The 25,954-nt window shown below is 42.2% G+C and overlaps 1 protein-coding gene across 3 annotated transcripts in view; it reads left to right on the plus strand.

Annotated features, from left to right (window-relative positions):
* Positions 1-4,218: 4,218 nt before the first annotated feature.
* The window catches only part of MTCL3 (MTCL family member 3), a 37,205-nt gene continuing 15,469 nt past the window's right edge, over positions 4,219-25,954 (plus strand). For all 3 annotated transcript variants that reach the window (XM_061378349.1, XM_061378348.1, XM_061378350.1), the window contains exons 1-4: positions 4,219-4,678; positions 6,955-7,937; positions 8,240-8,464; positions 11,401-11,559. In XM_061378349.1, coding sequence (XP_061234333.1) covers positions 7,029-7,937; positions 8,240-8,464; positions 11,401-11,559 — 1,293 coding nt within the window. In that variant the 5' untranslated portion in view covers positions 4,219-4,678; positions 6,955-7,028. The remainder of the gene's footprint in view (positions 4,679-6,954; positions 7,938-8,239; positions 8,465-11,400; positions 11,560-25,954) is intronic.

The following is a 25,954-nucleotide window of genomic DNA, read 5'->3' on the forward strand; positions in this document are numbered from 1 at the left end:
ATGAATTGTCAGAGAGGGTGCAGATGGTACCATTGTCCCCTTGGTGGGGTCTGTGGGTAGGAGGACATGGATGAACAGAAGGTGCAGACACAATGTGCCATGCTATAGCTGTCTCCAGCTGAGGAGCACCCGTTAAATATGACAACCAGGACCACCATGATTTTGTTTAATGATCTGGACAAACATGTATGCGAAAATATGCCTGTTTTAACAAACTATTTACTGCTGTTTGCATGTTTCTATTGGATGAGTTGAATGAACTTGAAAGATCATTTGTTTCTAAGCTTTGCTTTTTCATCCAAATCTTATTCCTCTCTAACATAAGGCTTTCTTCGTTTTGAAATACCATGATTCGGTGCTGTGCAATTCTGTTATGCAGTATATCTGGAAAGCTTTTCAATTTCCAAATCAATAAGAAAAGAGAACAGTTATAAAGTATTCATTGTTTATTCTCAAATTACTGCTTGGTGCTACAGATATCAGGCTGCTTAGTCAACATAATGGAAGTTGTTGAGTTAAAGTCTCAAACTTTCACTTTTTCATGGGCAGAGAAAAAGGGCTCTGGTCTGGTGTATAATTAGTCATGTCCAGCACATCTCCATAGGTAAGCAGATAAGTTGCATGCTGTGCCAGCTGGGGCAGTGCCAGTACCATGAACTAGCACAGCATGCTCCAGCAGCTCCTCTTTCCGCCCTAGAATAAACCAGCATATTCCCAAGAGGGCAGAGGAGGTGAGTAAGCAAAGTGGTAGATGTACAGCAAGTGCGTGCCACCCAGGCATCCTCCTGGAAAAGCGTCCTCTCCAACCCACTTCTGAAAGCTGTTATTAAATTATTCTCTACTGAAAGCTAGGAGGTCATGTCTGGGTCATAATTTTAGGGTGTTACATAAAGGAATTCTTAACTTAGGAGAAGAAACATAAACTACTTCAGCTGAAACTCTGCTTGGAGGAGAAATATTTCCTCTCTTTTCTCTTCCTCTCCTCCTCTTTCAGTCAGGTGTCTTTTCATCTCTTGCATAACTGCTTACAACTAAACACAGCTGTAGTCTGAATAAAATCTATACCTCTATGTGAGCAAGCAATAATGGGGACTAGAAAACAAGGTATTCCAGCTTTAATTCAAGTCAAAATGCATTTTGGTTTTCAAGGCAAAAAAGTAGTGAAAAAGTCATAGGTATGTTCTACCAGGATGCAGCAGGTTACCAATGCTCTGCTTAACAATGAATCTAAGGAGGAAGAATGAAAAAGAAATGAAGAAATTAAAAGGATGTGGGACACAGAGGCGAAACTGTAGGGTAATACTAATGGAATAAGAATTTTCATATGAAGCCAGATCACAGACCTTTTTAGCTTACTGATAGGTAACTGGCTGTGGTCATCAGTAGATGTTAGAAGAGAATACAAAAACACATACCGGTATCTCTCCCAGATCATTTCCCAGATTAAAAAAAAAAAAAAAAAGAAAAAGAAAAACAAAAAATGAAAAACAACAAAAAACAACTACAACAACTGTCAGTGGAGAGGTTTTTCAGCAACATGCTTATCTTTTGTTATCTCCAACTGACTTTTCTTCCATGACTTTGTTCATTCTCTTTTTAAACCCATGTAGACCCTTATATTCATAACACTCTGTGCCAAGGAGTTGAATAACCTAACCACAAGGACCACTTTGTATTCTGGAGTTCTGCTTGTTTCTTTCCTTCACATTTGCATCTTTGCACTACTTGTATGGGAAGGGACTGTGAGTAACAGTGAACCTTTTACTCTTGTTTACCTTCCTAACTAAAGTCTGTGGGACTTGAATCATATTTCTTCTCAGTCACCCCATTTCCAGCTGAAGACTCCTGCCATACCTAGTCATTCCTTGAACAGAGCCACTTCAGACCCTGGAAGACCCTCTCTTTACCTCACCTGTACTTCCACCACGCCTGATTTGAGACAGGGACTAGAACGGCTCTCGGTAATGAAAATCTGTCTGTACAATGGAATAAGACTGGAGCAATAACAAAGTTTTCTGTTTTTTTCTCCACTTATCCCCAAATAATTCATAAAATTTTATTCCATTGTTTTGCCTAGAACTGACATTTTAGACGATGTATTTACACAACTATTAAGCATCATGTCAGTGCTTCATTTCTGAATGGTAATAATCAGAGAGCCCCTTGTTTTCTATGTGAAGTTAAGATTTTTATTTTCTGTGCATTTTTTCCATCCACAGCTTTTTAGAGACTCATAATGATCATAAATGGAACTCTTACTGTGCTAACTTTTCTGTCAGGTGTCTTCATACTGGACTTACTCTAGGGTAATTATTGCATCAATTATTGCATCTATTATATACATGACCTGCTGGTGATGTAAAATGCCTACAGAGATCTAGCAGCAAATTTCCTAATGGAAATAGAGCTTTTATTAGTAAAAGAGTGCTTTGCTTGTGTAGATTATATCCATTCCCCCCAGAAGAATAAATGTTATGAGTAGAAGAATATTTTTTTGTCTGTGTCAGCTTTTATAACTGTGTTGGCAGTGACGGTTTAGGCAGAATAGAAGTGTTGAGAACAAAGTCAAAACTCCCAAATGATACTGAGAAATGGGCAAGTTTTTCTACCGTAAGATTGATCTTTTCTACAGACAAGTGCCTGATAATATAGGTGAAGATAATCTGATGACCTGGTTTTCACTTCGGCACTACTATGAGAAAATAAGGCTCTTTTCCCAAAAGCACAATAAAACCTGTGGGTGGCATGCGATGTCACCACATCCCATATTTGGTTTACTATGGAAAGTCCTTCCAGGGATCTCATCTACCAAGAGAACAGAAAGGATGCTAATTGCTGTACAGTGCTTAACAGTGGGGACTGATGTTCTTGTCCTTCTGGAGGATATTCTGTGGATGAAATGTTATGTTATATGCTACTTTGTATATTCAATGAGACAAGGAGCCCGGGGGTTCTAGCAGAATCTACCCACCACCTTCATAGGAAAATTTCTCAGCTCCAACTCCAGAAACATTTTGTATTTTCATTCATCATGGTTTCAACCAATTATTCTGTTTAGTTGGTATGACTACAGTCAGTATTTATGAGTTTCAAAGGCCTAACAAATCATTAAATATGATTAATTTTAAAAGCAGCCTTTCATCATCCCAGTGTTTTTCTTCTTCAGCATAAATGGTCCATTTCCTATTTTCTGATTCTCCTTGACTCATTGTATCTATATACATACCAAGCTCATGTAGTCCTGAGGCTCAAGACTGGAGGATATGCATCTGCATGGGGAGGAGCACCTTCCCCCATCCCAGGATATGTTGTTTTGGATGTGTTTGGTCCCACTTGCTGTAACAGAGCAATAGAGAGGACTGTGGAGCAGGGGCAGCTGGAAAGAAAGCAGCTGTCTCTCCTGAGCTTGCCACCCCCCTGCATGAGGGGGATGCATGAGGACCTCACATCATATACATACAGATATGTACAGATACTTACATATATGTAGATATAATACATAAATCCATGTGCATATATAAATATGTATGCTCACTTATGTGTATGCTCACACATTTATGTATATGTCTGTAGAGTGCATTTGTATATAGATATTTTGTAGATAGATGCATGCATGTATGTATATGCTGGCATACCTATGGCACAAAATCTTCATTTAATTATCCCTGGGGAGGAACTTCCAGCCTGAAAACAATTTTCTCCTGGCTGGAGCAAAGTGCAGGCTGTGTCCTTCTGGTGCCTTCTAGGGCTGAGGCAGAGACCAGGAGCCCACGGGGCCTGCCAGCTACTGCAGGGAGAATGGTGTTGGAGAAGGCCCCAATACAAGCACTGCTTCCCTGAAGCCTGTTCTTGGTGGGTGTTCATTAAAAACATGGACACGGGTTGGCCCAGGACACTCCTGGCACAGCCATGGGGTGGAAAAGTTCCCTCCTCAGAGGACAGGGAAAGGGAAAGAAAAGAAAGCTTTTTCCTCCACTTTTCTTTGTCAGTAATTGGGAAAGACTTCAAGAGTGAAATCTTATGAGTCCTCTGAGATGCTTCAGAGCAAAGGTGAATTCACCTCGTGATAAAATAAGCAGGTGAAAGAAATGATCACCTCTGGGATTTGCCCATGATAGGGTCAATGGCCCGGTAGCTCTCGTATTCACGCGAATAAATAACACCAGATGGTGATCCCCACTAGAGCAGTCTTTGTCTCTATTCCTCCTGGTTGCTGCGCTCCAACCGTGGGTGGAGAGAACGAACAAAGGAAAATCCCGTTACTGTCCCGGTGGCGCCCCGACGGGACAGAGCAGGCTCCCTGGGAGAGGGCACTGAATAATTGATCGGCATCGATTGCCTGTATGGGTTAGGAAGAGAAACCGTGCGCATCCCTTGCATACAGCTCAGTCCTTCCCCCATTTGCGCTGTAATCCTATTCCATCATGTGCAGCTAGAGAAGGGGACGCTACTCAGCCTTCAGGCCTGGGCGGGGTTCTTGCCGTTTAATCTTCTCTTTTCTCTTCTCTTCGCTGCTTTCTTTTCTCCCCCCTCTTTTCGTCTCCCAGGCCCAGTGAGGTCAGCTCATGAATATTACTTCATTTTCCTGAGCGGCTTTGGCAGCGCCGGGTACCTCGTGTGCGGGTGCCCCTCTCTCCGCTGCATGCATTTCGCTAGCCCGGCGGCAGACAAAGTGGTGGTGAGTAATGCGGAATCTTTAGACCCAAGCCTTTTATTTATTTATTTATTTCCATCGAAAAGGGAACATTAGTCGAGATTCGGATGCAACAAACCTGCTGAGTATGAAGGAAGACGTGCGGCAATCCTTCCGCGCCTTTAAAACCTGACAAAAGGCAGCAGCTCTCCCAAAGCTTTAAGCCCATCTCGACCTTAAAGGGATCTGGGAGAGGCGGGGGAAGGGGGCTGGCGGCTGGGGAAGCCCTGCCTGGAACCCCAGGCACGGGAGACCCTCACGCTGGCGGGTGGAGCCTCCGGACTTTTCCCTTTTGTTGCTGCTGCCTTTTATTTATGCGTTTGTTCCTCCTGGACAGCTGTTCCCGACAGGAAAACCTGCGGAGACGCTGCATCCTGGCTCCACGTGGGTTTGCATTGGGGGGGAAAGGTTGTCTGGTGGAGTTCTGTGAGGACCGAGATTTCGGATTTAGGCTTAAACGGGCCTTCCGTTGTACCAGTTAGAAGGAAAAAAAGCTAAAAATAACACCAATCACTAGAACCGCAGGCAGTGGCCGGTCCAGAACTGGGACAGGCGCGGTGCGGGTTGTGCTCCCGGCACATCACAGCGGAGCCGGATGACTTTGCTGCGGTGAAACTTCCCGAAAAGATCCAGTTATAGTGCAGGGTTCCTGATTTAATTTTAATTTTTAACATTAAGTAAAAGACATAATAATGAGTACGGTGCAGGTTCTAAGCTGAGTCATGGCTTTTTGCAGTTTCTTTAGGTTTGGATTTAGAAAAGTGGTATTTTGTGCCTGCATAGCTCTTCTGTTTGTGGTCGTTGATCGAGATACAAAGAAATCTCTTATAAAGTGTGAATTTTGATAGGTTTACCTTCCCATGCCACCTTTTTACTAATTAATGTCTGTGAAGTTTCTGCCAAATACCGTTGTTCTGAGCATTTCCAGTATGTTGGTTAAAATAAGGGTGGTAATGACAGTGCATCTGGGAGGAAACCTTGTGCTCCTGCCAGTGAGAGCAGAGCAAACACAGCCTCATTGTTTGGTGTGTTCCAGGGAGTAAAGCAATTGTCAGGGTATGGTATAGTGTCTGCAATGACTTTGCCCAGATGTGTTTCTTTATTCCCTGTTCTAGTCAGGCATAGTTAAGCTGCTTTCTAGAAGGGAATCATTAAGCCCTGTTAGGAATGCTTTCCTTTCTACTTTTGCTCCCATTGTCCCTTTAGGAATAGCTGAATAAAGCCTGTGTGAAAACAGTTTGTGGATCATAGCGATTATTTCCAGAATATACTAAGGAACATTAGCAACATGATATGGGTTTTAACAGCCCTTTTAAATCTGTTGTGGCCATGAAAACTCGGGGTTTGTCACTAAGAAGGAAAAATGCCATGTGAGCACCCTTTGGCAAATACCCCACAATATCTCATGCTGGGTGAGGACATACTCCTTGCTTCCTCAGTTTGGAAAATCTCCTGGGGTGATTATACTTCAGTCCTATGTCAGCACAACCAGTAACAAAGTCTTAATTCCTGACAATGCTTCTGGTGGACAAACTGGCATGAATCAGAATCACAGAATGGTTTGGGTTAGAAGGGACCTTAAAAATCAAACTATTCCAACCCCCCCTGCTACGGGCAGGGACACCTTCCACTAGACCAGGTTGCTTAAAGCCCCATCAACCTGGCCTAAGCCTGGGTTTAGAAGCTGACTTTCCTTTATGGCGCTCAGTTTCTGAAACTTTTGGAGGCCTAACCTTGTCCTGGAAGAGCATCTCTCAAAGATGAAGCAGATCTGTTGTTGCTTCCACGTGTGCAGCTCTTTGTATAGCAGCCCTTCCCCACTTGGCTGTGCCAGACGCCTGGAAGAGATGTTTCAGGGGGCAAACAGGAGTGACAGCAATCCAGACCGGTACTTGGCTTGTGTGGGCAAGTGAGAGGGAAGGTTGTGAGTAGATGGAGATTCAGCTCGCATCCGGCAGCCCATGGCTTGGGGCACCGGGAGCCAAACGCCCCTAGATGCGAGGGGAGCGGGAACTGATCCCAGACTGAGACGTGCAGTGTGGCCTCCATTCCCAGAGCCTCCCCGCATTGACGCTGGGCTTCAGCCTCCGCCGGCTCGTCCCCGGCCGCCGCTCCTCCCGCAGGTGCCCGCGGCGCCGGGATCGGATGCAGGCGGGGCGCAGAGGCTGCAGGGCGATGGCAGGCTGTTCGCCCGTGTCCACGCCGCCCTGGGGCTGCCCTCTCCGTCCCCACCCCGACCGTCTTCTCCGCTTCTCCCGCAGCTCTCAGGGCGGCGGCGGAGGAGGAGGCGGAGGACGCCGCTGGTGATGGACGTCTCCCCGAGATAGCCGCCGCCATGAGCCAGCCGCCTGCAGGGGGCGCCGCCGCCGAGCCTCGCCTGCATCCCGAGGGCAGCAGCGGCAGGAAGCAGCAGCGAGCCTCCTCTCCGGCCAGGGCACGGGACACCCCTCCGCGGCCGCCGCCCGCCGCCGCCGCCGCCTTCCGCGGTGCGACTGCCGCCGCAAAGGCCACTTCAGGGCGGCCACCCCTTGGCCAGACCCCCCGAGCCGCCCGCGGCCGCGCCGCCGACAAGCAGCCGCGCGGGACCGCGCCGCCTGGAGCTGTCCACCCCTGCGCCGGTGCTGAATCGCCGTCCGCCGCCGGCGGGAAAGCCGCCGCCGACGAGCCGCCGCGCACCGCCGAGCCCTCCGCCCCACGGGCTGCCGAGGAGGCGCCCCCTGCAGGAAGCGGCGGCGGCGGGGGGGAGCGGGAGGGGGCGGTGGCGCCGCAGCCGCCGCCGCCGCCCAAGCAGTGGCGGGGGAAAGCGGGGCGGTCTCCGCTGAAGGGCGCGGGGGAGGCGGCCCCGTCGCCTCCATCTTCCTCGGGTGTGGGGAAGGGCCGCGGGGCGGCGGGCGGCGGTGGGTACTGGAAGGAGGGATGCCTGCAGAGTGAGCTCATCCAGTTCCACCTCAGGAAAGGGCTGGCGGCGGCCGCCCAGATGCAAACCAAGGGCAGCAACCACAGCAGCAGCGGCAGCGCTTCCTCCGCCTCCTCCTCCGCGGCTGCCGCCCCGGCCGAGCCTCCCCCGGCCGCCTCCGCCTCTTCGCCTTCTGCCATGGCGGCGGCCGGGGCGGAGGGGCTGCGGCAGGGTGAGGCGGGTAGTGGCGGCAGGAGCGGAGCCCCCGAGGGCGCCCTGAGCCCGCAGCTGCAGGAGGAGATGCAGGAAGAGATGGAGAAGCTGCGGGAAGAGAACGAGAGCCTCAAGGTGAGGGTCTGGGGGGAACCGGGGCCGGGCGGGGGCCGGGCGGCATCCCTCTTTCACCCGCCGTAGAGGATTTCCCGGCCGCCCGCTCCCCCCGCAGTACCGCGGGAGGCAGGGTTAAGATGGCCCTGTCGCGGGCAGTGGCCTTTCCCTGCTTTTCTGCGGTGGTTTTAATGAGCCGGGTTGTATTTAGTTGGCGTCCCTGCGAGGAGGAGCTCCATTTTGGACGCCTTCCCTATACGTGGTAACATTTGTGCTTATGACCCACCTGTTGCGTCCCTGTCCCCTTCTCGCCCCGGTGCCAGAACGAGATAGATGAGCTGAGGACAGAGATGGACGAGATGAGGGACAGTTTCTTCGAGGAGGATGCCTGCCAGCTCCAGGAAATGCGCCATGAACTGGAGCGAGCCAACAAGAACTGCCGGATCCTTCAGTACCGGCTGCGCAAGGCTGAGCGCAAGAGGCTCCGCTACGCCCAGACTGGCGAGATCGATGGCGAGCTCCTGCGCAGCATGGAGCAGGACCTCAAGGTACAGATATTGAGCAGGTGTCGAGGGGAGGGAGCATCTCAGAAGGAGACATGACCATGCTCGTGGTCCTCATGAGTCAGGCATTTCCATCTGTTCTGTTGTACTCCATGTACCCAAACCAGCTCACAGGATAGCAATGGCCAAGTGTACCTTGGTATTAGATACCCTTCAGTACGTAGATGGTCCATTTTCAGCTTCAGTCCAATCATTTTTTGTGAAGTTAATGTGCAAGAAATGACTCAAATACAAATTAGGATCTAGTGGTTTGGGTTCTTTTAGGATGAACATGAAACATACCCTATGACTGCAAAATTAAACCAACCTCACTGAATAGTCCCCTTGACTTTGAGGGGATTACAGCACTCTTTAGTAAAGATTTTGTGGGACCATCAGATCAAATAGTTGCAGAGTCACCACATGAAATCCTGACATTGCTGGTGTCAGTGGAAAAACTGCTGATATCTTCAGTGAAGCCAGGATTTTCCACATCCACCAGAAAGCATAGACACAACCCATCGAATTTCAATGTGTAATCAACTGTATTTCATCTGTAACATCTGAATGGACCACAACCCATTGTTGAGGAAAAGTTTCAGTCCTTGTTTAAGGCTTGATGTTGGTATAGTATCAGTCATCTCCATTCCACATCTGAATGGTCCAGTTACAGAAAAAATACATTCTTTCTTGTGCTAGTTGGAAGTTGTTCAATTTCTGTTTCCATCTACTAGACTTTGTTAAAGGCTCCTGCTGAATTCCAGCTTTTTTCAGTTGACTGGTCTTTTGCCATTTCTCATGGAGAACCTGTGGGAGGAGAATTAGATGTTTTAGACATTCCGAATGGTGCTTAGCTGAATAATGGAGACATGCACCTTTGTAGGCAGAACTTGAATGTGCGCCTTCATGTCCCAAGTGAATGTCATGATTCCATCTTATAGAGATGAATTCTTTGTTGGGTCAGTGTTACTTTGTATCAGCAATTCATACAGTTGCAGGGCCAGGGAGGGAAATGGTCAGGGCACCTCTGCAGTATAGAGATACTAGTTAAGACTTTTAGGTTGAGCTGGACAAAGGGCTCCCTTGAATTAGGATTTCTCCCATGTCTTTCTCGATAACCATATAACTCATTCTTTGGAAAGGAATAGTGTTTTTGCAAAATGTTCCCACAGATCATGAACATGTTCTGCTTTGGAGCAGGGATGAATGTCTAGTTGAATTTGGATGCTGGCTAACCATCATCATAACTCATTTGCAGTTTTCTGTAATGTTCCCAAGCCCTCTTCTGAAGAACTTATATCCAAAGTAATGCTTTCATTTTGCATAGGTAATATATTAGGGACATAATCCTTCATAGATACAGTTTTGCACATAGCTGTATTAAAATGTATCTTGCAAGGTGGTCCCATTTCCCATGTGATCTAGAATGCTCTGTAGGATTTCCCTGCATTAATTGCTACCCCACCAAATTTTGTGTCAAAAATCACTACCAGTAATGACTTTGTTATTTGGTAGTATTTACTAACCCAGCCTGTATCTATGGACTGAAGACAGATTCTGAAAGGATGCTGTTAAAAATGTCCCCCATGATTTTCCATTTACTTTGGTTGGGCAACCAGATGAGCAGTTTAATACTGAGCGTAGGAAAAAAACATCAAGATATAGCCCTGTGGTGTGATTCTCTGCTCACCCTGCAGTCTCTTTGGAGTATGATTATAACTGAAATTCCCCTCCACTCACTCTTTCTGTTAGGCATTATGGGTCTTGACTGCATGTATAGTGGGGGAGATTGTTGAATGATCTTTTGCTACACTGCAGTGTTGTATCTGTAATTTGCACACACTGGGTTTCTTGTCAGGGGAGGCTGAGTCACTAGCTGCTGCTGTTTCCTGATAGATCGGATTCTTCTTGACTGCTTGCTTACAATTACAATTTTGTTTAGAGTTTCAGTATGTTAAAGAGAATTCTTTGACACATAAAGATCATTCTAATGAAAGCCATAAAGGATAGCTCTCTGAGCTCCCCTAGCTAATGTTAAGAAGGATTAATTATACTTTCTAATGTTCTAAAAAAAGCAGGAAATTAGGCTTTTCATTTATGTGTCTAAATCACCATCATAACAGTGATTAGTATATATTTAAATATTTTTGGTGCATGATTATAATTTCTGGTGGCTTCACAAAATACAAGGCAAGTGGTCTGAATGGCAAAACTCTCATTACTTTGTGTGAAGAAGAGGAATTAGGTTATGACAGTGTGACTTTTAACACCATTCTTGGGAAAATGTGTTAAAAAGATCCCAAACCAAACAACAAAAACCATTAGTTTTCATTTTCATTTAAAATATTTGGCATGGTTTGAGTGACCACAAGGTCAGTAAAGATGTTGTTTGCGCATATTTTACTTTTTAAATGAATCGATAGCAGTTAATGCCAGTTATTTAAGTTAACTGTCCACGAAGAAGAGAGAAACTAACAGGGTTGAAATCAAGATGTGTCTATTTGTTCTGTGCAAGTCACAGGTAAGGAAGGGTTGGAGAAGGTGGACCCTGCTTTTAGATGCTTCTGCACATCAACTATTTGAAGACGATATACCTTAGTGCATTGCAAAACATAAGCTAGCAGTAGTTGAGAGAAAGTAGATGCTGCACTGGCTCCAGGAATAATAAAGGTCCTGTTTCACCATCAGCATGACGGAATCTAAGAGGGAGCTGGAGTTGAATGTCTAATGTGATTTACAGTAAAGTCCTCAGGAATTATGTACCATTTCTTGAAGCAGTTGACTTGAATTTGGAACCATTTAGCATTCTTCCTGTGGGTGTATTTATGTACATGTTTCCTTATACATTGCTTCCATCACAACAACCAGAATTAATCTCTAAATAGTTGCACTGCAGTAGTAATTTTTTTGTTATCTTTCTTTTGGCATAACATTTAATTTAGGTTGCAAAAGATGTGTCAGTGAGACTTCATCATGAGTTAGAAAATGTGGAAGAAAAACGTACTGTAACAGAAGATGAAAATGAAAAATTAAGACAGCAGCTTATAGAAGTTGAAATTGCCAAACAAGCGCTACAGAATGAACTGGAAAAAATGAAAGAGGTTAGTGGTGCTATTTACTTCTACACAAAGTATCTGAAATTCTGAAATTCTTATTGCTGAACTAACTGGTTTTCTTCATATAACTTGTTTTGGGGTCACAAAATATGGCAGCCAAAAGTTGAAAGTTATAGAGTGCTGATGTACAGCTTGGTGAATGGGAGCTGAGAACAAACTAAATATTTGACGTTTCCTGTGCAAAACAGAAACCAAACTGTGGCTTTGCTTTACCTATGCAAGGTGGGAAATGTGGAACTTATGGTAACAGTTCAGAGATGTTGAGACAGTATACTTACGATAATATACGTGCAGGAAGAGTGATGAAGGGAGTCGGAGGCACCTAACTTTGCGGATCCTGTTCCCCACATGTTTTTACAAAGACCAGTGTTTTTCCCTTGAAACTACTACTAGGGACTAGCAGGCCCAATGAGACTGGGGATCCAGCCACCTCCCCATCTTGTTCAGTCATATTCTTTAGAGTACTGTGAAGTGAAAGACTCTACCTGGCCTTTTAGTCTAAGCATATTTTTACATTATATCTAATTAATCTTAAAAATTACTCCATCTGCCACTACATGGATGCAAGATCCTGTGTCATTAAGTAAGCAGAAAATTGTATTACAGCAGTAATAGCCTGGTCAACAGAGATAACAAAGCACACAATAAAAAGAAACTTAACTAAGAATGACTTCTCAGAACAAATTTTAGAAACAGCTCTCCAGTTCAGTGTTTTAAATTCAATGAATGCCACTCATTTTCACTTTTAGTAATATTCCCTAGTAGGAATGCCAGTGTCTACTTTGATCTTGTATGAAGCAGAAGAGATGTGTTTCAGTTGTCAAGAAAGGCAGGAATTTTTTGGTTGTATGATAAGTTGTAGAATTTTTAGGAACTGCAAATGCTTACTTTAAGTGATGTACTATTAAAAATATTCACATTTTCTTTACAGGAACTGAATTTCAAACATGTTAGTAGAGGATAAACAGGTATTTTTGTTCCACCTTCTTCTGCTTTTTCAGATAATTACAGATTTGAAAAGGGCATGAAATCTGAGCCTTACTCAGCTTCTCTCTCCTCTACCTGAGACTTTCTTCTTCTGTTTTCATTCTGGTTTCTGCCATCAAATACATCTGTTTCCAGGACTATCTTCTGTATGAGAACATGATCTTTCTGTAATTATCCTTGCAATTTGTTGTTAAGCTTGGCTTTACTCCAAGTTTTTCATTACTCTTGTCCATCCAGACTCTACCTTTTTGTAGATTCCCATTTCTGGATCCTTTCTTCCTGCCCTCTGCTAGTTTTTACCACTGTAAGTTTCTTTTGTCTTGCATCTTCAGATTAAAGTGAAGTATAGTGGCAGTTTAATAGCTTGTGTTCTTTGGGTGCTGTGTACCTGCAGGAAATTAACCCAGTAAATAGGCTTCTGTCATCAGTAGTCTTTCTCCTTATCCTGATTCTCCCCTGTGTCCCACTATGCTCATCTATGGTTCTGTTGCTTTCATACAGCTCTCTACTTCTTTCTTTTGCTAATGTGTCTGCCTCTTTCTGTTTTTGCCGTTGGTATCAATGGAAGGATACTGGAGACTCCAGAAGAGAGTGTCATGTTTAAGCTAGGGGCTCTTCTACACAATTTAATGAAGCTGAAACAGATGGACAATTACTACTGGCATAGAATAGGGCGCTGAGCTAGAATGGAAAAATGCAGTAAGACTTTACACCAGAGTAGAAATGGAGTGGATAAAGAGTCAGAAATACATCCTTATACTGAACTGGAGAGAACTGCCATGCCCAGTCTTTACATGCATTATGATCACTAGGCAGGAGTTTTCATTTATGCGTTCCAAACGGGCTGCTGAGTCCCTTCTAGTAGAAAGCTGCTTTTCAGGCTAGGACTTTCAGCACAGCATGGGGGAAGCTGGAGGATGGTTGAGGAGGTGCATGTCAGAAAAACGCAAGTTTGAAGTGAAGCCAAATTATTATGCATTTTGCAAGCATGCTGTGACTTGGGGGACTAATGTAAGAATGCCGATAAAGAATACTAATTCTTACAGATTTGAATTGCAGAATCTGTGAATAAGCAACCCAATAAAACCAACCCAAAGCAATCTGCAGTGCATTAGAATTTTTCTGTGACAAATGCCTTTTCTTCTTTGATAATTGAAAGGTTAGAGCATCTTAAATATAATTTTCTGATAGTCATAATGTTGATTTTCTGTTTGCTTCTGAGTTATTTCTTCTAGTTTCATGGGTTTACAACCCTTTTTCATTTTGGTACAGCCATTATAACCAATGGAACCTCCTGCTTAAGGAAATTCTCTACTCAGCACATATGAAAATACAGAGTCAGGACCTTTTGTCTGGATTGTGATCTTTATTGAGTTTAGAATTAACAAGAGGGTTAATCTCCAAAGACAATGAAACATTTTTATTTTACAGCATAACAGTGCTCAGAGTGTGTAATGACTGATTTCTGTATTTTTGTGTCATCAAATGTACTGGTAAAACAAAAAACCTTTCCATTCTTCTTAAAACCTACTTATGTATAACTGCCATGGAAATTTCATCTCCTTTTACAATGCACAATGTGAGATAGCAGAGAATGGTTAAAAGACCTAGTAGAAAATGATGGAGGCAGAAGTATAATATTTTGTTAGGCAGTCTCCAGAGCAGAACCAAAGTCAAGGTTCTCTTTGTGTAGATTCTTTGTTGTTTTAAAAAACATGCAAGACTTAACTGGAAAATTATATAAAAGATAAATGCTAGCAGATGTGTTTGTGTAGAGATAAATCTAGAGTTCTCCAGTGACTATTTGGGTGAAGATAGACTTGTGACTGTGTTTGTCCATTAATAGAGATATAGTTGATGTTTGCTTTCTTGGTTTGGAGCTTTTGGAATAAATATTTATAATCCATTTCAACTAGAAGTTGTGGATGGTAACAGAAGCTTGTAAGCATCCAGGATTTGGAAGGTGTTCCAGCAAAGCATACATTTCTATAAGCTACTTTTCAGTCTCCCAACCCAAGTTATTTCAGTTAATGTTATTCTTGTTTACATCCACACCGAAACAAGTTTTTTAATCTGCATTACCATTTCTCAGAATTCATTTGTAGCAACAGCTGTTGATTTCCTCTTTATTATTTGTTACTGTTAATTGGAATGCTTTTTGTGAAGCTGAAAATGAAGTAGAGAAACCCGCCTGGATGTATTCCTGTGTAACCTGCTCTAGGTGGCCCTGCCTTGGCAGAGGGTTGGACTAGGTGAACTCCAGAGGTCCCTTCCAACCCTAATGATTCTGTGGTCCTGTGGAATGTTTCCTAGAAGAAAGAGAAGTCAACTGTAGCTGGATGTATTTTTTTCAGATATAAAAAAATTAATGAGTTGTAAATTAATTCATTAGAATTAATTAATTAATTAATTGAAAATCATTACTTTGTTGGTAACCACTTGTTAAAGCCTAGCTAACTCTCTTGTAGAGCTTTTCATGATCATAGTGTGAACTAAGAATTCATTAATTTGCTATAACTATGTAGGAAATGCTCCGTCAGCTGTGCTTTTGATGGTTTGTTATGAGACAAATGAAGTAGGGGGAAAATATGATAGATGTAGTGGACCTTGGGCTTTACAAATCCTCATTGCAATGTGGATATGTAACTGCAAGAGGCACCGTGTTTTTCAGAGACGTATGTCTTTCTAGAGAGAAATAGATTGCTCTGTTAGAGCTGTAACCTGGGTGGATAAAAGACAGCTCAGTTCTTCCAACCACATTAGGGTGATGTTGTCAGTCTACCATTTCCTTCTTCTAAGCCTAAGTTACTAGCTGAGACACAGAGCTTGTGACAACTGTGGCTACATGGAATGTGAACCAGAGATGTGTTTTGTCCCTTCAGTTCACACTGCGGGCAGAGGAGTTTATGCCTCCCTACATGGATCTGTGTTTTGCTGGAGTGGTGCCTGTCTTGTTAGTCTGTTTTATATGCTGCATAGAAATGGAAGAAGTCAGCAGGGTATGGGGACCTGGGCACTGGAGCTGGGAGGAGGAATCTGAATTCTGTTCATCATTTTGGTACTATCCTGCTGTGGGACCACAGGAAAGTAATTACACTTACTCTTGCAACCTTTGCTGCTCTGTTTATGCACAGGTTTGCTCTCTTTATATCTCTGAGTGCTCAGGCTGAACAGAAATGGAGAGTAGCCGGAAATTTCACAACAAAAGGTGCTGTAAAAAAAAACCCCACAAACCCCCAAAACACCCCCCTCCAAAACCAAAAACTGGAGACCTATGAGAAGAACCAGTAAGAGATGATCCCCTCCTAGTCCCTGTGATCACCAATATCAGCTTGTCCACTATGTCTCTCTGACAAAAATCCAGCGTGTGTCTCCTTTTTTACAGCCCTTTCTCTCTCTAAGCTCCTTCTGCCATTTAGCCACAAGCACTTATTTCCAGTCTTTCTCGTATAGGTTAGAGTTTCAGGTTCTCTCTCTTGGGCTTCATCCTGTGTGTGTGTTTTTTTTTATCTGAATCATTATTTTTTTCAGCGTGTTTTACAGTAGTGGCTATTTTTCTGTCTTCTGGTTCCTAAGTTCCAGTCTTGTCCTCTCTCCCACTGCCTCCTTCCCTGCATCTGTACAGCTCTTCATGAGTATCTAGTCTCCTCCCTGGATTTTCCAGTAAATTTTCCTCTTATTCTACTCCAAATATATTATCCTCATTTCCTAGTTACAGCTTCTCTCTTTTGCAAAATTTGTCCTTTCCTCCTGATTCTTCCACCCCCACATATAAATCTGTCAGCTTCCTTGGTTTGTTCTATTACTTATCTTGTTTCCAAGCTGTAGCTCTTCACTTTTGCATCTGGACTGAGAGCAGTGGAGAATCACTGTGAGCACTGAAGAAAAGATTTCTGGTTCTAAAGCTTAGCCTCAGCTATCCTGTTATGTCTCTGTGATCCCAGCGAGGCTATAGCTCTGTGAATATTTGTGGATTTCTAGTTTCTGTTTGTTGCCCATGTTGCATGTGTGTACAAGTCACTGGAAATGGATGGTTGGTTGTGCTGCTTTGAATGGGAAAGTTTGAGTCTCCTCCATCATACTGTCCCCCAAGCATTTACTAATTGTACTTCATGTTTTAATTTATCTTCAGGTTTTGAGCCTCATTTCAAACAGTTTGTAATGGAGGAAGTAGGTACAAGGCAGAGAGATGAAGCGCTAGTACGCCTGCTTGTAGAGCTGATCAGGTACAGAGGATCAGTGTAGTAAGCAGTACTCAGAATCTAAGAGTTACAGTAACTTACTTGCTCCTGGCACCAGATGGCAGCAGGGGAGGATGTAATAGGTTTCTCAGAAACCCAGTGCTCTCCTGGATCCTTTGGAGAACCCAAATACTAAGTCATATCAGTAACATTTCTACTAAAAGCAGAGTTATGTGGAGGGTTTGTATGAACTGGAATCTCAGCTTGTTGCCTTATGAAAATTCAATTTTCTTTGGTGAAAAGAACAACAGGATAACAAGGAGGCTTTTTAAAAAAGACATGAGAAACAAGCCTCTGCCTGAGTTTGTACAGGAAAAAGCAAACCAGTCATCTGTCTCCAAGCACACCTCAGTGATTCTCTAAGCACCGCATGCCTGGAGATGCAGAACCCCTAGTAACTTCTGACAGACTTGCTTGTGTGAAATTGGTACCTTTGGTATCCTGCCCAAATATTTTGTTCCTTTAGAAACAGTGCTCAACAGGGATGCTATACATAATCTGTGAGGGTGTGATTCTGACATCTTTGCCCAGAGCACACTGCAATTTCACAGTGAGCAGGATAAACAGAGTTTGCTTCAGTTTACTTCTTTAAATATGAGAGAAGAATTATAATGGAGTAAGAAGTTAATCTCTCACAAAATCTGTTGCAGTAATTCTCTGAAAATGTCGTGCCACAAACAATAACAAATTATGTGCCTTTGAGAAGCAGTTTACACTTAAACCGCATAAAATTACATTTTTAATTATGTATCAGCCGTCAGCAATTTACATGAGCCATTTGCTCCAAGAGAGTTTATCAAAACTGAAAATAAACAGCCTGATGGTCAGTAATAATATAACTCCAAAACATATGTAACAAATAGTGAATGATGGCAAAAGACTAAATATCCATAAATACCTTTTTTGTGAAGAGGTTTTGTGAGTAAAGGTGCCTAGGAGACTTTTTTTTTTCTTTGTTTCAGAGAGTCATTGAAACTGCTCTGCTGCTTTGTTTATTCCTATTGCAATGTCTTAAAATTTGCGAGGATGTGTAAAAGGAGTGGCAGGATTGCTTGCTAGTGGGAAAGTAATAATGAAAGAGTGGCAACTGTAGTGAAAAAGAGTGTACCTGGAATATGTTTAAAACATAAAAGAGTTTAGCCATCACAGAATAAAGTTTGATCAATTATTTTGAATCTGTAAACATAATGCTGCTATTCTGGTTAGATGGGGGCATGGGAGTTCCTTCCTTCTGACAGGATGTTACCTTTTTTCTTTCTGTGATGGGTATCAGTAGCCTTAGATTTGCAAGTTCTCTTGTCAAAGTTGTTACCAATACTATGTACAGACTTCAAGTAAAATCAAAGTCTCATTGCAATAAACTCCATTCTAAAGGAAAATAAAAGTAATGGCCATCTTAAAACAAAAAACCAAAAGCAAACCTAACCGGAACAGAGGCACAGAATAAGAGCCGAGCTTCCAGACTCATAGGAACTATGTTTTAGAGTCTAGCCTGGGTCAGAGTTTATTCCTGACTGACAGTTTGGGTGTGGTCCTGCTTGTTTGGAAGGAAGCTGTAGGGAAGTTTAGCTGTATTGTCAGTTGAAAGGAGACTGAATTGTGGAGTGTCAGTTGGTGTCCTGAGAACAGTCCCTGACTATTTCATTTACTAGTGTCAGAACTAGGCAAAAGGGTCTCTGACTTGGTATGGAGCCAGATGAAATGGCAAATGGAACACAGAACAGCAAGCCCAGTCCATTGTTGCTATGTGAATTCCTGCTGCTGAGAATGACTGGCAAGGGCAATTGACATCAGGGACAAAGCCAACACAACTGGCACGCCCGGTTGTCTGTGGGAGTAATGGACAGTGTGGTAACTGTGGATAGTAACTGGTTGCCAGAGAAAATGGTTTGTATGGTTTATGCGCATGAACTCACAGTGAGGCAGACTGGAAAAATGTATGTCTGTTGCAATGTCTTTAGGGAATGAGTTCCTTGAGATTTAAAGGAGAAGGAAGGCCTTTTATATCTCTTTACCAAAGTAGGTGGTATTGCTACTGACTTTGCTAAAGCCCTCAAAGCATGATACCACATTAATAAATGGAGGAAAGTTTGGAAAACCCAGTATTGCTTGGTTTGTATTCAGTCATCTCCTAATTGTTGGCATTCTGCTGTTTGTAAGCTGGAGGAGTTTATTTATTTTCCAGGAAAAGGCAAGTTTTTAGGACTCTGTAATGGTCCTCAATCTCAGAAGACAATTTTTCATTTTTTGCGCTTCCCAGTTTCAATATTTCTGTATCTAAATGGATGTTCAAGTGTCCATATACATAACTTAGTCATAGAGGTACCAAGCTGATTGCTCAAATGAAAGAAAAAGTTGCCAGGTAGCTTAAAAGTATAAAAATGAGTTCCCTGGTTTAGTTGGCTTTTTGACATTTGTCATGCTACCTTTCACAGTTGTATCCATAGGCAGTACATAATTCACACTGGTTCTTTTGTTGTTGTTTTGACTAAGTTTTGGGGTTTTTTTAATAGTATTATTTAAAATTCAAAGTGTCATTTTATTTATGTCCATTTTGTCATTCTTGGCAGGTCTCTGGATTTATTTTTGTAAGACACTGTATAACTTTTTTAGTTTCTTAAGAGATTGCAAGATAGAAGGCAAATTTGACCCCTTTGTGTAGGTACAAAAACGTGAATGGGAATTTAAAGAGAGGCCAGGATTCTCTACAATTAGAAGAAATCCGGATGAATTTTCAAAATTGCTTTCTGTCATCTGGAAGTCTTATGAAGGTAGAACAGAGACATTTTCTAAGTGCTGAACCAGAGGTCTAGACACATGTTTTCATATGAAATCAATATGCATGAAATGTCATAATCTTCCTGGAAGTCTCACCAAGGCTTTGATGAATAATAGTAATGCATGATTTCAGTCCTTACAGCACTGTGTTCAGTCCACTACTTAAATGCACCCGTCCCTTCAAAGGAACACCTGGGAAAACAAAGCATTTGTAATGTGCTTATACAAGTCTAAGCTGAGCTTGTTTCAAATTGAAAGGAAAATGCCATAGCTTTGTCTCTTTTCAGTGCATGTGCTCACTGCAGCCTTCAGGGCTGTCTTTCTCATAATCTTAAACTGAGCTCTTTAGCAACTCCACAGGAAACAGTTTTCTTGTTTTAGATTTTCTGGTGCTGCTAGCAAGTCTACAGTTAAAAAACACGGGGCATTCTGCAGCCTGGTAGATTTGTTAGTTATTCTGCACATTGAATTCCCCAGTGCCTGCATTTCTGATGGCTCTTTAGTGGAACCTCACAGCCCTAGGTAGTTTATCCTGGCTGATTGTGAGGAGAGTATAGCACCATGGAGGTAAGTACTGTCCTGTGTTTTGGCTGAACTCAGCTGCCAGTGGATGGAAGGATCACCTTGTCACATCATGTTCGAGTCAACAGAACTTGGTTCTTATGGGTGACTTCAACTACCTATGCATTTGTTGAAAGAACATTACAGCAGCTCATGTCATCCATCAAATTCCTGGAATGCGTAGAGGACTGCTTGCTCATACAAATGTTAGGTGTGCCAACCAGGAATGAGGCACTGCTAGACTTGCTATTCACAAACTGAGAAAACCTGCTTTTATAATATCTAGGTCTGTGATGGCCTTGGCTGCAGTGATTACAATATTGCAGAGTTTGGGATCCTGCTGAGCATGCTGAAGGTCAGTAGTAAGACAAAGGTTTTAGATTTTAGAAGAGCAAATTTCAGCTTGCTTAGAGCTCATCTGGGAAGGATTCTGTGGGAAGCTTCTGTGGAGGAAAAAGGAGCTAAAGAGTGCTGTGAGTTTTTCAAGAACACTCCTGGAAGCATAAAACCAGTTCATGCCCTTATAGTTAAGGGAAGCAGGCAGAGCAAGAGACTCCCTTGGCTGAACTATGAGCTTCTGAGTCTGCTCAAAACCAAAAGTGAAGCATACCAGAGGTGGAAAAGCAGACAAGTACCTGTTGACAACTACAAGGGCATTGCCAGGATGTGCAATTGCAGATGTTTGGCATGAAGGGATATAAAAAGTGAAAATGATGAGTACTTCTCCTGAGATTTAAAAAAAAATAAACTTTCCTTTAATTGAAAACACCTTTGCTCTGTTCTGAATAAATATTTTTAATCTTTACATGTAGTACAAAATACCTAAATGCATTTTAAATAGACATGAGTCATGTGACAGGAAGAACACCCGACCACAGGGCATGCTGGGCTCTGGGATCAGCCCAGCTGCTCTTCTGGGTTGTGTAGAATTAGTATTAACCCTGAACAAGAACACCAGGGTTTTGATGTTGGGTATGTTTGTTTTTTTTTTCCCCACTACAACCTGGAGGTTTGTTTTTCACTTACTGCAGTGTTCATAATATCAAGATATTATAATAATATCAAGAGATGCACCCCCCTGGCGTTTTAGCAGATTCAGGTTTTAGTAACACTGCATAGTTAGGAGTTCCAAGCACTGCATTTCTGATTTTGAAGTAAAGGACAGTGGAATAACTTTTTAGATGTGCAGGTGTACTTTTCTGAAGTGTTTGTTTCTGCTGAGATGTTTTGACATGCTGTTTATTTTTTTTTCCCATTGCTGGTATTAACAACAGCATATATCAAGATGCATAGAATGAGACATGTGGGTATCAGTTCTATTTTGCTTTTTCTGATTTTAGATGTATGATTGTGTTAATTGACTTCGGGTATCTCAGCAATGTATCCAGGTTAGGATAACAACCAAGGTCTTTACTTAGGTCACAAATGACTGCTTGCACTTAGAAGGTATTTGCTATGCATCTGTTTCCATCAGTGGTGTGTGTAATGGGAGGCTTCTGCATCCCTGTAAAGTGTGACTGTTGGTGACATCCAACTTCCCTAATTACCAGGAATGTTTTATATTATGAGCTTGGTTGATTTATTTTAATTTTTACAGATACTAGCAGTTTGAATCTTTGATAAAATAATTGATTAAAAGCATCTGTAACAGTGCCACAGAAAGAGTTTTGAACTGGAACATTGGCTTGAAGGTACACCTAGATACCCTCAAAGGTTCATTTTCCTTCTGGTGTGCTTCTAGGAGTATTGTTGCTGAGTTCCCAAACTTTGGTCAGTTTTCATGCATTCAGAAATTACAAAGCCAGAACTGTATAATACCATCAGTCTGGCCTCCTGAATAACCCCCAGCTATTTTAACTTTTCAGAAGAGAGTGCTGCTCTGTGTTAAAAATTGACAGCTGAGACCAGTGTACCACAGCTCTCCCTGAACTATTCCAGGAACAGTTAAAAATCTGTAAATCCCTTCTCATGTGAATTTGCTGAAAGTTAGTGACCAGCCGGGAAAGATACGTTCTTATAGCCACACTAAATTGAAGAGTCCAGCATCAGTGTTTTGGTGCTTTTTGTTTGGTTGGTTGCTTTTGTTGGCTTTTTTTGCTTGCTTGTTTGCTTTTTAAAAATATCTGCATGCTTAGGGTTGATATCACTTAGCTGTCTAAGAATTAAGCATTTATGCTAAGTTAGGAATTTGACCTCTCTCAAAGGAGAAAGATAGGCACACTTTTGAAGTGATTCATTCCACTTGTCTGAGGGTGGTTTGTCTCTGTGTAGAGGCATATCCCTTTCTAGTTACTGTACAGTGAACCTTATTTTTGATATCTACATCCTAGGACAGAATTAAGCCTTTTGGTCACAAAATTATCCTTGGACATTATCTTCTATGACCCTGTAGTCTTCTATCTTCTATTATCCTTGGACTGATTATCTTCTATGACACTGTAGTCTTTTTTAGAGATGTGGCTTTTCAAAAGATCTTCTTTATTCTCTGGGCAGTTTTTCTATTGTCTTAGCATAGCTTTCACCCCTTGTTCTTACATGTGTATCTTTGTATTTAGTCATATTAAAACAGATATTTGATTGCACTAAGGTTTGTAGCAGTGACTGTTCTTTCAGTATTTAACATTTCTCCAATATTTACTTTGTTTGCAGTCTTTATCCAATAATATTTTGTTTTTTTCCAGGCAGCAGCAAAAAAAAATAATTAGTTACACAATAATTGATTCATGTGTAACCCTATTAGCACTGCTGTGGCATTCATTTGCAGGTGATTTGCTGGTTCTTGACATTTGTGATAAATGCTGAAGAGTCTGATGTTTGTTCATAATAGCTAGTTAAAAATGCATCTCAGTGATCAAATATTTATAATGAGCTGAAGACTGTCAAACTTCATTTCAGAATGAGATTTTCACATTTATAGGAAAAGGAACATTTAAATAACAGTCTCTAAGTCAATCTCTACATGAAGGTTTTAAGTCAGCCTAAGAGCCACAGCCTCTTCTCTTGCCGGGAATACCATTTCACTTAAGAGCCTGAGCATGTTTAATTAAAGAGGAAGAGCCATCTTTTAGGAGGAAGAGGCATGGAGATCAGTCTCAGGTCTTCTGAGCTTTTTGTAGTCAGTGACACTGCTTCAGACAGCACTGCAATATTCTCCTTCCCCTCATCTCCATCTTTGCGTGGTTCAAATACCCCAAAAAGGACTGGGTGCAGGCTTATATTACACTGGTACCAGAGTAAGAAAGGTAGGTGTGGGGATGCCCCAACTGCTAAAATGTCTTCCTTCTATTTTAGTTTCTAGCCTCCATGGTTTATTTTTCCAGAGCACCTTCCTTACCTGAGCTGCTCAACAAAATTTAGATATAAAGTTAGATTTAATTTGTGGTAGCATCACACTGATATAGCTTCAGAGCACTGTGGAGTTTTATCCTGTTTTCAATAACCTGAGTTCTGTGAGAGCTGTCTGAGCATTTAATACAGCTATTCAGTATGAAATGAGATTGAAAGCAAAAGCACATGTGTGATCAGCCCCCAACTTTGCAGAACTGGCTTCTGTACACATTTTGAGCAGTATAGAAGTATACACCATGTGCAGAATCATTCTTTTCATTACTCTTAAATTTCAGAATAACCTTTTGTTTGTTGTTGTTGGGATATGGCAAATACTCTTTGGTTTATATACATGCGTTTTTGTAATCAAGGCAGTGAACCTAATCTGGTTGCTTGAACTTTCCCGTTCTCATGAAAATATATTTGGAATCTCTTCTGAGATCTATGAAGGCTAAAAAACTTGATATGTGTGCAAAAGAAAACTCTTTTTAGATTTGGCCAAATCTTTTATGTATTTAATTTGTAATTGCCATATCCATGTCTGTGACTGTGATTATTGCTATTGTTATGTGGTGGTATTTTGAACTATGCTAACATAGTGTCTGTCATACTGGCAATCCCAGATAAAGTCTGGGACAGCGCTTTGTACTAGGCATTGTGCAAACCCTGACAAAAAGGCTGACCCTCTTCTCCCTGAAAAAGACAAATAGCTGAGCTGACAAATAAACAGCTACCTAAGAAATAGGTTTAGCTAGCATGACTAGCAACAAAACATCTTATGCTGCACTTTCATTCCACGATATTCACGGTGTTTTGAGATTTGCTTTTGCATTTCAGGATTAGGGAGCTGAGTGTAAGCTGACTGTGATTTCAGCATCCATAATAAGGTGTAGTTAGATAGTGCTGGGGAACTAAACATGTCTGGCTCTTTAATATTTTGAAAGGTTCAAATGTCAGGAGACCATCTTCCTCTTCAGAGAAGTTGCTTTCATTATTTTATGATATCTTGGTGGATGAAGAACTGTAATCACAGTAACCAAAGTATCAGGGTTTGGCCAGCTATTTGACCAGGTCATATGGAGAGCTTTGAAAAGGCAGCTTTCATCTGCCACGGCTCAAGATTATCCTTTTTTGCAAATAAGAAAAAGAATGAAACATGAATGTGCTGCTTCATTTTATGCATTACAAAGAATGCTTTTACCTATATATACCACAGAGTTATTTATCATTTACTCTAGCAATGTGCTTTTGGTTCAAAATGCAAAAGGTTAAGTGAAAATGTTGTGTAACTTTTTTTCTCCTCTTATTTTTTATTTTTTAACTGGCAAATGAATGATGGTAAAGGATCTGAAAATGCTAACTGAAATAACTCCTTATTAAATGCAAGTGAAACAACACAAGTATTGGAGGGCTGCTCCCTTTTCCAGTAATATGAAGACATTCAAAAGATTATGTAAGAACTATTTTTCTCTCCATAGTGAAGTAGTAAAGATTCTTTTCATTTTGTATAATTTTCAAATATGCCAGTTTTAGTACAAAGTGAGCGTTGCTAGAGCTAGTAGGGATATACTTAGTGTGTGCTTCATGGATAGGGTGTTGTGCTTCTTTGCAGAAGACAGCTGTACTGTCTGTTGCAGTTGAAGTTTGAGTAGCTGCTGTCCTTGCTGCTGGGTTAGCTGCACTGTTCATTGCAGCCAAAGTTTGAATAGCGACTGTACTTGTCGCTGGGGGTGGTGTAGCTGCTGTGCTAGGAGCTGGAGTAGCTGCGCTGTCTGTTGCTTTGCCCTCAGATCCAGGGACATTTTTTTCCTTTTGAAGGTGCTGGATAATGTTGAACAGGGCTCTGTCAGCATAGGCCAAGCCCCAGCACGTTGCCATGATTTGTCCGCCTCTGGTATGGCCAGAATGACCACACACCTCATTTAAGTGTTTTACTAATTCTTATGGATTTTGCAGTTGTTTAGTGGTGAAATTCCAAAATACTGGAGGGGCCCACTGACCTAGATACTTGAACATACTGTCCCACACACCCTGCCACTCATAACTGTCCAGCCTCGGGGAAAACCTCTTGGTCCTCCTATATCGTCGTTTAACCCCAGACAAGGCCTGAACCTGACTGCTTAACTTTTGAAATAAGACTAAATGGTCGTGGGCAAAATACACTCTGTATGCGTGCCAACATGGTGATACCCATCACAATCAGCAAACAGGTCTCAACAGTATTAAAAGGCCATTAAAAAACTTAAAAACTCTCAAATGATGCTGTAAACTGTCGGTGCTTCAAAACTCTCAAATGATGCTGTAAACTTTACCATCTGTAAAGATGGTGTTAGTTTTGCTCTGGTTCTGGAAGTTCTGCAGACCTGTCACAGCAGTTGGGAGGCAGCTAACCATGACCGTATATAGTACAGTTGTGTGCAGATGAGAAGGTTTGGTTGCAGCTATGGAGGTGCAAGAAGCCTTTGCCTTAGCCTGCTCTGTAAGGA

The sequence above is a fragment of the Neopsephotus bourkii genome, unplaced genomic scaffold (assembly GCF_033783945.1).
Source record: "Neopsephotus bourkii isolate Nb327-2 ecotype Australia unplaced genomic scaffold, CSIRO-AGI_Nbou_v1 NB_1765, whole genome shotgun sequence".
Lineage (NCBI taxonomy): Eukaryota > Metazoa > Chordata > Aves > Psittaciformes > Psittacidae > Neopsephotus > Neopsephotus bourkii.